Consider the following 14,966-nt stretch of genomic DNA (forward strand, 5'->3'; position numbering starts at 1 on the left):
CTGTCCTCCAGCAAGAGACTGCCCCCTGTTACATGTCCATCTCAGTATCACTATGTGACACTATAATAATGAACTCTGGTTTTGAAATTTTAAGTTTTTTAGCTACTAAATTGTTCAGTAAATACATTACAGAACAAGCTAACAATTATTACGTCTTAGTACACAAGTCCTACACAACTCAACTCCCCACTCCCATAGCATGCTGACACCTCAGTTTTTGAAAATTGCACTCCCACTATCTTACAAAATTGCACTTGATGTGTCTTCTACATGTGATGTCTGCTACAATATTTCCTTGAGGGGAAAATACAGTTAATTTTTGTCAGTGCTTGTTCAGATATAAATATAACACTGAGTATGTTAATATTACAAAAATGTTCCATTTCTAATAGCTTACATTTAATACAGCAGATGTCAACTTGCAATTAAGTCAGCATGTTGTCTTTACCCATTTTCCTCTACTAGCAATTTACCTATACACATTCACTCATAGTTCTAGCCATTATGACTGTCTGCAATCCAGTATTTCTGCCTACTTTATTTCTTTTACATGTACTTGGTGATGAACTTGACAGTCTGCTGAACTTGACAGTCTGTATCATTTAGGTTGGAGTTGCATGCTACCTGGTACCACCAAAAAAATGTTTGGCAGTTTCTTTCTATGATTTAATTGCTGTATGTAGCCTGCTGATGGGATACAGGATTTCTAAAATTTGGTTTTTCTTCCTAGAGTCTTGAAACAGTAATTATACTTTTTCTTATTTACTTGTTGAAATAAATTATTCATTTCTTATACTGATACTTTAATTAATTGTAGACAACTTCATACTGGCTTACAATTCTGCAGCTCTTGCATGGGTTATTAGCTGTGCTTGTGTTTGATTTCTCTTGTTATTTTTGCTGCCATTTGAACTGACTGCTTTTGTGAGGTGTAATGTTTGTCTTACTGCTGGTCTATTGTCATTCATTTTTCCCACTGATCTTGTAATGGATAACTTGATGTTTGATGACCAAAGCAGTGAGTAGAACTACTTGAGACACCAACCAAAACACCAGCTTCTGCCAATTCTAAATGATTCAGTATTCCAGTGCATCACTGACAATAAAGTAGTCTCATATGAAAATATCCTTTTTCAAAATATTCCCCTTCAGTTCAGAAAATAGAATTCAACACATTTGATGCTATTAACACAAGTAATCAAGAACACGAAAAATAAAATTCTCACACTTGGAAGACAGAGAAACATGAAAAGGCTCCATATTTATACTTTATTATGAAAAGGATAGATTGCTGGTCACTTTAAACATGACACAAACAGTTCCGGATAGGGACAACGAAAGACTGTTACACATTCAGCTTTTGGCCAAAGACTTCTTCAGAAAGGAAAACACACACACTGTTATACAAGCAAGCACACTTCATACACACATGACCACTATTTCTGGCCACTCCAGGCAGAATGCACTGTTCACAAAACAGAAACAGCAATACACAGCGGGGCGGGGAAGGAGGCACAATAACAGGGTACGGGTGGGGGGAGAGAAGTCAGCACTGCCTGGCAGAGCATGCTGGGACTAGAAGTTGGCAGGGCTTAGCTGCCAGGTGCAGCGTCAAGAGGCTGTGTGGGTGGGTGGGGGGAGGGAATCAGGGAGTGGAAACGGAGAGGAGCAGAGAAGGGGAAAATACCAATGGGTGCTTTGGCAGAGAACAGTGCACAATGAGGGTGAGGGGACATGAATTGGGAGAAGGTGATAGAGCACAGGGAATGGAAACTGTTGGGTGCAGGGTCTGGGAACAGTAGGCTACAATATATTGAGACTGGGATAATTTTGGGAATGGAGAATGTGTTGTAAGGATAACTCCAATCTGCACAGTTCAGAAAAGCTGGTTGTGGGGAGAGTGTCCAAATAGCTTGGATTGTGAAGCAGCCACTGAAATGAAGCATGTTATGATGTTCAGCTGCATGTTTTGGACAGGGTGATCTTTTCTCTTGGCCAAAGTTTGGCAGTAGCCATTTTCATCCTGGTGGACAGCTGGTTAGTAGTCATACCAATATAAAAATCTGTGCAACAATTGCAGCAGAGGTGGTATATGACATGGCTACTTTCACAGATGGCCTGGTCTCTGATGGGATACGATAAGTCTGTGACAGGACTGGAATAGGAAGTGTTGGCTGGGTGGATTGGGCAGGTCTTGCACCTGGGTCTCCTACAAGTATATGATGCCCGTGGCAGGGGGCTGAGATTGGGAGTGGCATAGGCATGGACTATAATGTTTTAGAACTTCAGACTGGTGATAAAACACCACAATAAGAGAGGTGGGTAGGGTATCGGGTAGGGTGTCCCTCATTTCAGGACATGATGATGGGTAATCAAAGCTCTAATGGAGGATGTGGTTCAGTTGGTATTGGGTGACAAAGGTGGCACTCCTTTCTAGATGATTCTTGGGTGTAGTGAGAGGAATGGGGGTGTGTGGTGATATGGCATGGGAAATCTGTTTGTGGACTATGTCTGAGGATAATGCCTGTCTGTGAAACCTTCAGCATATTTGGCAGGGGATTGCTTGTCACTGGTTGGTCAGGCAGTATGAAAGGGATTTTTTTGGTGTTAAAGGAGTGGCAGCTTTTGAAATTCAGGCACTGTTGGTGGATTTAATGTGGACAGCACTGTGGATGGAGCCATCAGAGAGGAAGAAGTCATTGTCCCAGAAGGTGGCTCTTTGGCTTGAGGAGGACCGGGTGAAGTGGATGGGAGAGAAGGTATTGAGCTTGTGAAGGACTGAGGATAGGGTGTCTGGGTCCTGAGTCCAGATCATGAAGGTATTTTAAATGATCCTGATCAGACCAGGGGTCTGGGGAGGCTTTGAAGGTTCCCTCTAAATGGCCAATAAACAGGGTAGCACTAGAGGATGCCATGTGGGTGCCCATGTCTGTGCCATGGATGTGTTTTTATACTTTTTCTTCAAAGGAGAAGTAATTGCATGGTATGAAGAATGAGATAGTGTGTATGGAGTCTGCAAGAAGGAGTGTTCAATAGCAGAAAGGCCTTGGACATGAGGGATGTTGGTGAATAGTGAAGTGGCATCAACAGTGATGAGTAGGAATCCAGGAGGTAAAGGGGTGGGAATGGTGGAGAGTTGGTGGAGGAAATGATTGGTATCACAGTCATGGGAGGCTAGACTTCAGGAAATTGTTTGGAGGTGTTTTTCAGTGAGGGCCAAAATTCTTTCTGTGGTAGCACAATGACCAGTTCCAGTGGGATGTTCAAAATTGTTGGGTTTGTGAATTTTTGTGGAGCATGTAGTATGCAATATCATAGGGATGAGCAGGGAAAGGCATTCAGGGGAGAAGTTCTGGGAAGAGCCTAAGGCTTTAAGCAGGGATTGGAGGTTATACTGGACTTCTGGGACTTGAGGGCTTTCATTATCTATTATTAAGCCCTGAAATAAGGGGCATCCTACACAAGATCCTTGCCACACCTCCTAAAGTGATGTTCCATCACCCACCCAAGCTCCACAACATCCTAGATCATCCCTATGTCACTCCCAAACCCAACCCCTTGGCACAGGGATCATATCCCTGTGAAATACCCAAATGCAACAGATCTGCCAAGTCCATCCAAGCAACAGTTCCTATTCCATTCCTGTCACAGGCTTATCCTATCCCATCAGAGCCCAGGCCATCTGTGAAAATGCCCATCTCATATACCGGCTCTGTTGCAATCATTCCATAGCTTTTTGCATTGGTATGACTACCAACCAGCTGCCCACCAGAATGAACGGCCATCACCAAACTGTGACTAAGGGCAAAGTGGATAAAAGCAAAGTGGATAACCCTGAGCAAAATATGCAGCTGAAAATAACATGCTTGATTTCAATGGCTGCTTCAGAATCCAAGCTATTTGGACCCTCTCTCCACCAGCAGCTTTCCTGAACTGTGCAGACTGGAGTTATCCTTACAACACATTCTCCATTCCCAAAATTGTCCCAGCCTCAACCTACAGTAAACTACTGTCTCCACATCCTGCACCCAGCAGTTTCCATCCCCTCTGTCCTATCACCTTCTCCCAATTCACATCCCATCACCCTCATTGTGCACTGCTCTCTTCCAATGCACCCACCGGTCTTTTCCCCTTCTCTTCCTCTCCTTTTCCACTCCCTAATCCCCTCCCCTCGCTCACACTCACATCCTCCTGACACTGCACCTGGTAGCTTTCTCCTGCCACCACCTACTCCCTGCACACTCTGTCAGGCCAGGCAGTGCTGACTTCTCCCCCCCCCCCCTCACCCCCCCCCCCACCCCAACCCCCACCCATACTTTGTTATCCCTCCTCTAACCCTGCCACATGGTGGACTGCTATTTCTTTTGTGTGACACATTGCATTCTGCCTTGAGTGGCCAGAAATAGTGGTCACATGTGTGTGTGTGAGGTGCACTTGCTTGTGTGAATGCTTGTGTGTTTTCCTTTCAGAAGAGGGCTTTACCCGTAAGCTCAATGTGTAACTCTTTTCATTGTGCCTGTGGGAAACTCAAAGTGTCATCTTTATGGTGAGTAGCAATCTGTATTTTTCATAATATTGTTGATATTCTGGTCTGGCTTTTTCATTGTTTGATTTCAGATTTATACTTTGTAACTTTGTAGACCAATAAAGTAACAAATATATTTTTATACTTATAGCAAGCAACTGCACATAATCTAAAATAGATTGTTATGACTACTCCATATGTATTTGTGACTCTGCAGGATAATTAAAGATGATTACCAGGAAAATTAATTTAACATTGACACTTCTACTGGTAATTCAAACACTCTGAATTTAAACCTTACACAACTGTAACACCAAAAACTGAGAAAGCTGCTTCAGAATCACCAACATATAAATTCAGGTGCATCATTGTGCTCTTATCCATACATTTGATTACAGTGCACAAATTTGCAAAGTTAAATTGATTTTCTATTTCATCGTTCAGTATACATTAAAATAATCCATGTTGTTGTTGTTGTTGTTGTGGTCTTTAGTCCTGAGACTGGTTTGATGCAGCTCTCCATGCTACCCTATCCTGTGCAAGCTTCTTCATCTCCCAGTACCTACTGCAGCCTACATCCTTCTCAATCTTCTTAGTGTATTCATCTCTTGGTCTCCCTCTATGATTTTTACCCTCCACACTGCCCTCCAGTACTAAATTTGTGATCCCTTGATGCCTCAGAACAGGTCCTACCAACCGATCCCTTCTTCTGGTCAAGTTGTGCCACAAACTCCTCTTCTCCCCAATTCTATTCAGTACTTCCTCATTAGTTATGTGATCTACCCATCTAATCTTCAGCATTCTTCTGTAGCACCACATTTCGAAAGCTTCTATTCTCTTCTTCTCCAAACTATTTATCGTCCATGTTTCACTTCCATACATGGCTACACTCCATACAAATACTTTCAGAAACGACTTCCTGACACTTAAATCTATGCTCGATGTTAACAAATTTCTCTTCTTCAGAAACGCTTTCCTTGCCATTGCCAGTCTACATTTTATATCCTCTCTACTTCGACCATCATCAGTTATTTTGCTCCCCAAATAGCTAAACTCCTTTACTACTTTAAGTGTCTCATTTCCTAATCTAATTCCCTCAGCATCACCCGACTTAATTCGACTACATTCAATTATCCTTGTTTTGCTTTTGTTGATGTTCATCTTATACCCTCCTTTCAAGACACTGTCCATTCCATTCAACTGCTCTTCCAAGTCCTTTGCTGTCTCTGACAGAATTACAATGTCATCGGCGAACCTCAAAGTTTTTATTTCTTCTCCATGGATTTTAATACCTACTCTGAATTTTTCTTTTGTTTCCTTTACTGCTTGCTCAATATACAGATTAAATAGCATCGGGGAGAGGCTACAACACTGTCTCACTCCCTTCCCAACCACTGCTTCCCTTTCATGTCCCTCAATTCTTATAACTGCCATCTGGTTTCTGTACAAATTGTAAATAGCCTTTCGCTCCCTGTATTTTACCCCTGCCACCTTCAGAATTTGAAAGAGAGTATTCCAGTCAATATTGTCAAAAGCTTTCTCTAAGTCTACAAATGCTAGAAATGTAGGTTTGTCTTTCCTTAATCTTTCTTCTAAGATAAGTAGTAGGGTCAGTATTGCCTCACGTGTTCCAACATTTCTACGAAATCCAAACTGATCTTCCCTGAGGTCAGCTTCTACCAGTTTTTCCATTCATCTGTAAAGAATTTGCATTAGTATTCTGCAGCTGTGACTTATTAAACTGATAGTTCGGTAATTTTCACATCTGTCAACACCTGCTTTCTTTGGGATTGGAATTATTATATTCTTCTTGAAGTCTGAGGGAATTTCGCCTGTCTCATACATTTTGCTCACCAGATGATAGAGTTTTGTCAGGACTGGCTCTCCCAAGGCTGTCAATAGTTCTAATGGAATGTTGTACACTCCCGGGTCCTTGTTTCGACTTAGGTCTTTCAGTGCTCTGTCAAACTCTTCTCACAGTATCATATCTCCCATTTCATCTTTATCTACCTCCTCTTCCGCTTCCATAATATTGTCCTCAAGAACATTGCCCCTGTATAGACCCTCTATATACTCCTTCCACCTTTCTGCTTTCCCTTCTTTGCTTAGAACTGGGTTTCCATCTGAGCTCTTGATATTCATGCAAGTGGTTCTCTTTTCTCCAAAGGTCTCTTTAATTTTCCTGTAGGCAGTATCTATCTTACCCTTCATGATATAAGCTTCTACATCCTTACATTTGTCCTCTAGCCATCCCTGCTTAGCCATTTTCCACTTCCTGCCGATCTCGTTTTTGAGACGTTTGTATTCCTTTTTGCCTGCTTCACTTACTGCATTTTTGTATTTTCTCCTTTCATCAATTAAATTCAGAATCTCTTCTGTTACCCAAGGATTTCTACTAGCCGTTGTCTGTTTACCTACTGCTGCCTTCACTATTTCATTCCTCAAAGCTACCCATTCTTCTTCTACTGTATTTCTTTCCACCATTCCTGTCAATTGTTCCCTTATGCTCTCCCTGAAACTCTGTATGACCTCTGGTTCTTTCAGTTTATGCAGGTCCCATCTCTTTAAATTCCCACCTTTTTGCAGTTTCTTCAGTTTTAATCTACAGTTCATAACCAATAGATTGTGGTCAGAGTCCACATCTGCCCCTGGAAATGTCTTACAATTTAATATATCATGCAAAATCATGAAGTGTAAATCATCAAATCTCAATCCCAGTCATCCGTGTTCCTGTCAATTCAATCACACACTACACTCAACTGCCACTTCTGCTCAATAAATAGTCAACTTTTCCCTCTCTCCTTCATGGTGAATTGAGGATGGTGAGTTTGTTGGTTGTTGAATTACTTATTGAAGCATTTAATTTTTATGAGTCTATTGTTATACTTCTTTGTGTCCAAATGGTTTTCCAGCCAAGTTCTCATGAGTTTTTACACACTTTCTCTTATTGTCAATAATTCAGTAATCATTTTTACCATTTGTTTCTAATGTTCAGGTGCAAAAATTGTGCTGTGTATGTCTGCCTGTTATCTCTGCTAACAGAAGTGTTGATGGTTACCATATTTTGAAAGCGTCTGTTTAGTTTCATATTTATGTATGGGATTTCTTGACTTATACATGTTCAGTCTGCCAGGTCTTGTCTGTGTGGTGCTCCACCTACAACCACTTTCATATTTTAAGGATAACAAAGCCTTTCACAGTGAAAAAAATGTACATTGGCTTCACTCTTTGTCATGTCGTTCACACCTGATAGGCTGATCATATGTGCATGACACTTTCTGTCATTGCTATCTGAGGCTCAATATTCAGATTTGTGTCATTTCAATATGGATCGTATAGAGACACATTCACATTACTAATTTCCTAAAACAATACTTATCACATTATATGATCATCTCATTGTCTTCTTCAAGGGTAATGAATGTTGACTCAGATCTTGCATTATGAAGTGGCTGTAATTTTCTTTATAAACCAAAGTGAACCATGCAGATAGCATCAATTAAATCATCTTAACACAATTTTCTTTTGAGTTTTCTGTTATGAATTTTGCCCTCAAAATAATCTTCTAAATGACAGTATATTTTATATACACAGAAAAATAAAAAACCAGCTGCCTGCTAACAACTACCAACTGAAACTGCCACTTAAGATGAGCATGGCAAAATATTGTCCAAACAATGCTTTCCGTTACAATAATTATTACAGTACAATTTATTGTACATTTATCACTATAATCAAAACAGAGAGTGATAACATTCATATTATTAGCAAACAAACTACTTAAAATTTTTTTTCAGAGACCACCACATGTCACCAGCAATTGGTAATAGTCTTTGGTGAACTTCCTTGCATTTTTTTAAAAAGGTACAATCATGTAAGAATCAATATAGCTTCAAACAAACTCCCTGATTTAATTTCATATAAATTTTATCTAAAAAATATAGAAGTTAAAGAAAATATTATTGTAAGTTGTGATGTAAGTTTGATATATTTTCATTTTCAAGTTGCTATTTGTCAAAATTATTTAATCCATAACAAATGAATGTAAAAAATCAAATTTAAATTACTCATACTTGAAAATTAACTTACATAAAGTTTGATTTTTCTACTGTAGTTACTGACACTCAGTGATATCAGTAGGTACATATAAGGTATCGGTTAGACTCGATTACACCACATACCATAGCAGTCCATACCCATTAGTACCAATAGGCACATACAATGTGTTGAATTTTATTACATCACACAAGTAGTTATCAGTACCCATTTGGTATTTGTAGATACATGTAAAGACATTATTACATCATAATCTGTGTGACAAACTGAGCGAGTGGCACTCTTTCCCCATCACTTGCCATCCACGTGGTCCAATCTCATTCGCACTTGGCAAGTGCAGTCTAACACGGCATGTGGGCCCTTTCATATGTATAAGGAAACACTATGTTTAATTACACCATAATGCAGTGCGAGGCCTACGGAAAAGTATCGAGCCTTCACACATTGCAGCTCTGCGACCTGTGTGCATCTGCAGCTTTCCACAAGGCTGTATAAGCTGCACAAGTGGCTGCGTCATTAGCTGAGGTAATGGCGATCATCTCGCAGCCTCTGCCAAGCTGTGCAAAATTTATTCGCCCTCTCTTGCACGTGCCACAGCCACAAGGACGTTATACGTATCATGTCTTACAGTGCTCAGGTCAATATGTTTACTAACCGCATCGTGCCTCTGTATTTTATAGAATACGGGTTCCATTACCTATTTTTTATTTGTAGGAATTATATTATCCATACATTTGTGGTTGTTTAATACCTATACATCCCAGTTTCATAAATAATATAATTTGACTTAAGGTATCAAACAACCTCAGAATAATTAGTAATATTACAGTTGTAAGAACTGATATGGAAAGCAAGTACTAAGCAAAGAAGGGAAGACAGAAAGATGGAAGGAATATACAGAGTTGCTGTACAAAAGGAACAAATTGGAAACAATATTATGGAAAGTGAAGAGGAAGTAGTTGAAGATCAGATGGAATCTATAATACTGCACAAATATATCTAAAAACAAAGATGATGTGACTTACCAAATGAAAGTGCTGGCAGGTCGACAGACACACAAACAAACACAAACATACACACAAAATTCAAGCTTTCGCAACAAACTGTTGCCTCATCAGGAAAGAGGGAAGGAGAGGGAAAGACGAAAGGATGTGGGTTTTAAGGGAGAGGGTAAGGAGTCATTCCAATCCCGGGAGCGGAAAGACTTACCTTAGGGGGAAAAAAGGACGGGTATACACTCGCACACACACACATATCCATCCACACATATACAGACACAAGCAGACATATTTGAAGACAAAGAGTGTATACCCGTCCTTTTTTCCCCCTAAGGTAAGTCTTTCCGCTCCCGGGATTAAAACAAGTCACCATGATTAGACAACATTCCCTTAGAATTACTGAGATCTTTGGCAGAACTGGGAGAACCATCCTTGACAGAGCTATTCCATCTGGTATGCAGGACATATTAGATAGGCAAAATACCCTCACACATCCAGAAGAATGCAATAATTCAAATTTCAAAGAAGGAAGATGCCAAAAAGTGTTAATATTACTGAACCATAAGTTTAATAAGCCGTAGTTGGAAAATACTAACACAAATTATTACTGGAGAATGGAAAGACTGGTAGAAGCCAGCTTCAGTGAAGAGCAAAAGACTGTCTACAAATTATACAAAAACAAGACTCAGGTTAGAGGAGTTGAAGGCAGAACTGAACAGTTACAGTACTTATGGCATGCGATTCATGAAACACACCTAACAACTGCCTGAAGATGAGACAAAATTGCCTTGAAATTTATTGTACAGACGTGAGATGAATATCAAAATAAAAATAAAGAACAGCTGTAAGGAAATCACCTTTCATTGGAATGTATGCAGAAATGTTTGGCACATGCGAAACTTCTTTTAAACCCAGTAATATCCGGCTGAAATCATTCACAAATTATGTTGGAAATGATAATCTAGTGCCGTTGCTATGTTTTAGATTTTTTTGAACATGCAAGTGAAAATGCTTTTATCAATACCATAGAGTGCTATCTGTGTTTATTGCTTTATGTTTCTTTTTAATTAGTTGACGAAAACAAAAGAGGACAATGAAACAATTTTTAAGTTCTGCGGTGGTTTCCTCATTGAAATTTAAAATTGCAATGATATTTTGTTGTGACTGTAATAACACAGCATAAGGAAAATAAAAATAAAATCTTATCAGTTTTCAAGCGACATAATTTGAAACAAAATATTTGAATTTTTAATTGTTTTCTCCACCATTACCATTGGAGTAAAAACTACTGACTGCTGGGGCTGGACAGTGTTTCACTTTAACAGGCATGACAGCAGTGTCTGGAACCTTCCAAATAGGGCTGAAGTGGTGCGTGCACAGGAAAGTGAGCTGGACAAGCTCTTGGCAACTCTGGCCCACTGCAGGAGCAACTGGCACAATGGGCCTGCACCGTGATTGAAATTGCTGCTTCCTCTTCCTTACAAGTATCAAGCATCTGTCTTTGCTTCCCACTCGAAGTCCAAAGTCTGGCCCTATGCCTTACTAAGTATGGGAAACAACACAGCATAAACAATTGAGTACACAAATTCTCCCGACACCGATATTATCTGTTAGTCTAAGTTATATGAAATTTGTGTCAATGTCAAGAACTATTTTTACAACAAAAGACTTTTACAGACACAAATGTTTATAGAATTCAATGAGATATTTCTTACAAACTGATAATAACTGCACTGAAAAATTTCATTAGAAATTAAGAGGTCCAAGCTGTTACTTGATTTTGTCTAGCTAGTTAATGCTCGTGTGCAGTATTCTAAAGCATTTTACACACTTCAGTTAATCAACTAATATAGTCAGATTCCATGACTAATTGATGTGATAACCCAAATTAATGAGAAATGAATCTATATTTTTGTTACATTGTATTAGTTTTGCCTGTCTTGGTTCTGATTGCAGGTTTACCACCATGGAGAAAAAATTGGTGTCAATATTTGTATTCGAAATAACAGCAACAAAGTTGTTAAGAAAATTAAAGCAATGGTTCAACAAGGTGTTGATGTTGTACTTTTCCAAAATGGCCAATACCGTTCTGCTGTTGCAAGTGTTGAATCACAGTAAGCAAATTACAATAACTTGTAACTGTATTCATTCATAAATCATTGTAGTAAAAGTGGTACAGGATGATATAGGACAAGTCAGCATAGTGATATTGGGAATTATGCAAGATCATGTGATAACAAACGTACACTGACAGAAAAGAATCACAACACTAAAAAATAATTAATGTGGAGTAATGAAATTACAGGAATTTGTCTAAGTAACTTATTTAAGTGATTAGCACTGCAAAATGACATGTTATGTAAGTGTGAGATAAGTCATTGCAAATGTGAAATGCTAGTACATTAATGACCATTGTAACACCAGAATGTTGAATGCAAGCAAGCAAATGTGCATGCATTGTGTTGTACAGCTGCTGGATGTCAGTTTGTGGGATGGAGTTCCATGCCAATTGCACTTGGTGTGTCAATACAGACGTCATTCACTGCTATTTGTGGATGACACTGGAGTTGCCATCCAATGATGTCCCCAATTGGATACAGATCTGGCAATCAAGCAGGCCAAGGCAACACATTGACACTTTGTAGAGCATGCTGGGTTACAACCATGGTATGAGGGTGAGCGTTATCCTATTGGAAAATGTCCTCTGGAATGCTGTTCATGAATGGCAGCAAAGCAGGTTGAATCACCATACTGATGCACAAATTTGCAGTTAGCGTGCATGGGATAACTGAAGACTGTTCCTCCTGTCTTTCAAAATTGCACCCCAGACCATAACTCTAGGTGTAAGTCCAGTGTGTATAGCATGCAGACAGGTTAGTTGCAGGCCCTCAACTGGCCGCCTGCTAACCAACACATGACCCTCACTGGTGCCAAGGCTAAACCAACTTTCATCAGAAAACACAACAGACCTTCACCCTGCCCTCTAATGAGCTCTCACTTGACACCACTGAAATCACAAACGGTGGTGGTTTGGGGTCAGTGGAATGCACGCTACAGGGCATCTAGCTCGGAGCTGTCCTTGAAGTAACCAATTGTAACAGTTTGTTGTCTCACTGAGGTACCGATTGCTGCTCAAATTGCTGTTGCAGATGCAGTATGATGTGATAGAGGCATATGCTAAAGACAGTGGTCTTCCCTCTCGGTACTGCCACGTGACCACCCGGACCCTTATCTTCTTCTTGTGATCATACATTCTCGTGGCCACCACCACTAGCAGTCATGTACAGTGGTATATTTCAGCTAAGCCTTTCTGTATTATCGTAGAAGGAGCATCCAACTTCTTGTTGCCCTATTACATGACCTCAGTCAAACTCAGTTATACACTATGTGATCAAAAGTATCCGAACACCTGGCTGAAAATGACTTACAAGTTTGCGGCACCCTCCATCGATAATGCTGCAATTCAATATGGTGTTGGCCCACCCTTAGCCTTGATGTCAGCTTCCACTCTCGCACGCATATGTTCAATCAGGTGCTGAAAGGTTTCTTGGGGAATGGCAGCCGATTCTTCACGGACTGCTGCACTGAGGAGAGGTATCAATGTCGGTCGGTGAGGCCTGGCATGAAGTCGGCATTGCACAGGTGTTCTATAGGTTTCAGGTCAGGACTGTGTGCAGGCCAGTCCATTACAAGGATGTTATTGTCATGAACCACTCTGCCAAAAGCCGTGCATTATGATTGTGCTGAAAGATGCAATCACCATCCCCAAATAGCTCATCAACAGTGGAAAGTAAGAAGGTACTTAAAACAATCAGCGTAGGCCTGTGCTGTGATAGTGACATGCAAAACAACAAGGGGCACAAGCCTCCTCCATGAAAAACACGATCACACCATAACACCACCGCCTCCGAATTTTATTGTTGGCACTACACATGCTGGCAGACGATGTTCATAGGGCATTCGCCATACCCACACTCTGACATCAGATCACCATATTGTGTATCATGATTTGTCACTCCGCACAACATTTTTCCACTGTTCAGTTGTCCAATGTTTATGCTCCTTACACCAAGCGAGGTGTCGTTTGACATTTACCGGTGTGATGTGTGGCTTATGAGCAGCCACTCCACCATGAAATCCAAGTTTTCTCACTTCCCACCTAACTTCCACAGTACTTACAATGGATCCTGATGCAGTTTGGAATTCCTGTGTGATGGTCTGGATGGATGCCTGCCTATCACACATTGCAACCCTCTTCAACTGTCAGTGGTCTCTGTCAGTCAACAGATGAGGTCTGCCTGTACACTTTTATACTGTACGTGTCCCTTCATGTTTCCACTTCACTATCACATCGGAAACAGTGGACCTAGGGATGTTTAAGGGTGTGGAAATCTTGCATACAGACGTATGACACAAGGGACACCCAGTCACCTGACCACGTTAGAAGTCCGTGAGTTCCCCGGAGCGCCCCACTCTGCTCTCTCACAATGTTTAATGACTACTGAGTTCACTGATATGGAGTACCTGGTGGCAGGTGACAGCACAATGCACCTAATATGAAACACATATGTTTTTGGGGTGACCGGATACTTTTGATCACATAGTTATGTTGATAATTGCATCTTTGTCACCTTAAAGGCATTCTTGACTAACTTCAACTCACCATGTCCAATCTCAAAGGTAACTAATGCTCAAGAGCTTTACAGCATGTATTTAGTGCAAACTTAATGTACATCCTCATATTGGCACTACTAGCACCATTATTATGTGACTAGTATGAAATTTGAATAGATATCATCTTTCAGATGTTGAAACATGCCTGCCATGTCACAGAACTCCTTCTTGGTGCTGCAATTTTTTTCTGTCAGTGCAGATGGCGATGTGCCATGGTATGATTGATGATTAAATTACAATAAGAACAAAAAATTATGATGCACTATGATCAGATGAAGACATTACAGAAACTTGTTTTCTTAGATATGTAGCACCCTTATTCCAAGGAATTTTATGACTTGTTTGTTATCCATGGTTTTGCTGAATAGCTACAGTTGGCTCCAGAGGATAGGTATTCAGCACCACATGCAAGTGTTGTGTGCAAATGTATTTGTTTATTTAGTATAATGTCTTAAATAGAAAAAACTTTTCAATGTCTTCAATAGATCTTCCTTTGGACAGTACAATGGTGTTGTCTGTGAATTTATGTATATTTACATTAGAATTTGGCTAAGTCTAAATACTTTATAAAAATCAGAAAGAGTATAGGACCTAAAACAGAGCTTTGTGAGCTACGATTGTTGTAGATTTTGTTCCTTACAATACTAGGAGCTTATACTACACCTCTCTTGGAATATAAGGTCAATGGTATTGGTCTTGTGCACTTAAGTACA

At 40.1% G+C, this 14,966-nt stretch overlaps 1 protein-coding gene across 1 annotated transcript in view; it reads left to right on the forward strand.

The window, feature by feature from the left end:
• The window catches only part of LOC124804222 (arrestin homolog), a 98,133-nt gene that overhangs the window by 79,293 nt on the left and 3,874 nt on the right, over positions 1-14,966 (forward strand). Inside the window, exon 5 of the mRNA XM_047264736.1 lies at positions 11,536-11,693. Coding sequence (XP_047120692.1) covers positions 11,536-11,693 — 158 coding nt within the window. The remainder of the gene's footprint in view (positions 1-11,535; positions 11,694-14,966) is intronic.

The sequence above is a fragment of the Schistocerca piceifrons genome, chromosome 1 (assembly GCF_021461385.2).
Source record: "Schistocerca piceifrons isolate TAMUIC-IGC-003096 chromosome 1, iqSchPice1.1, whole genome shotgun sequence".
In the NCBI taxonomy this organism is placed as follows: Eukaryota; Metazoa; Arthropoda; class Insecta; order Orthoptera; family Acrididae; genus Schistocerca; species Schistocerca piceifrons.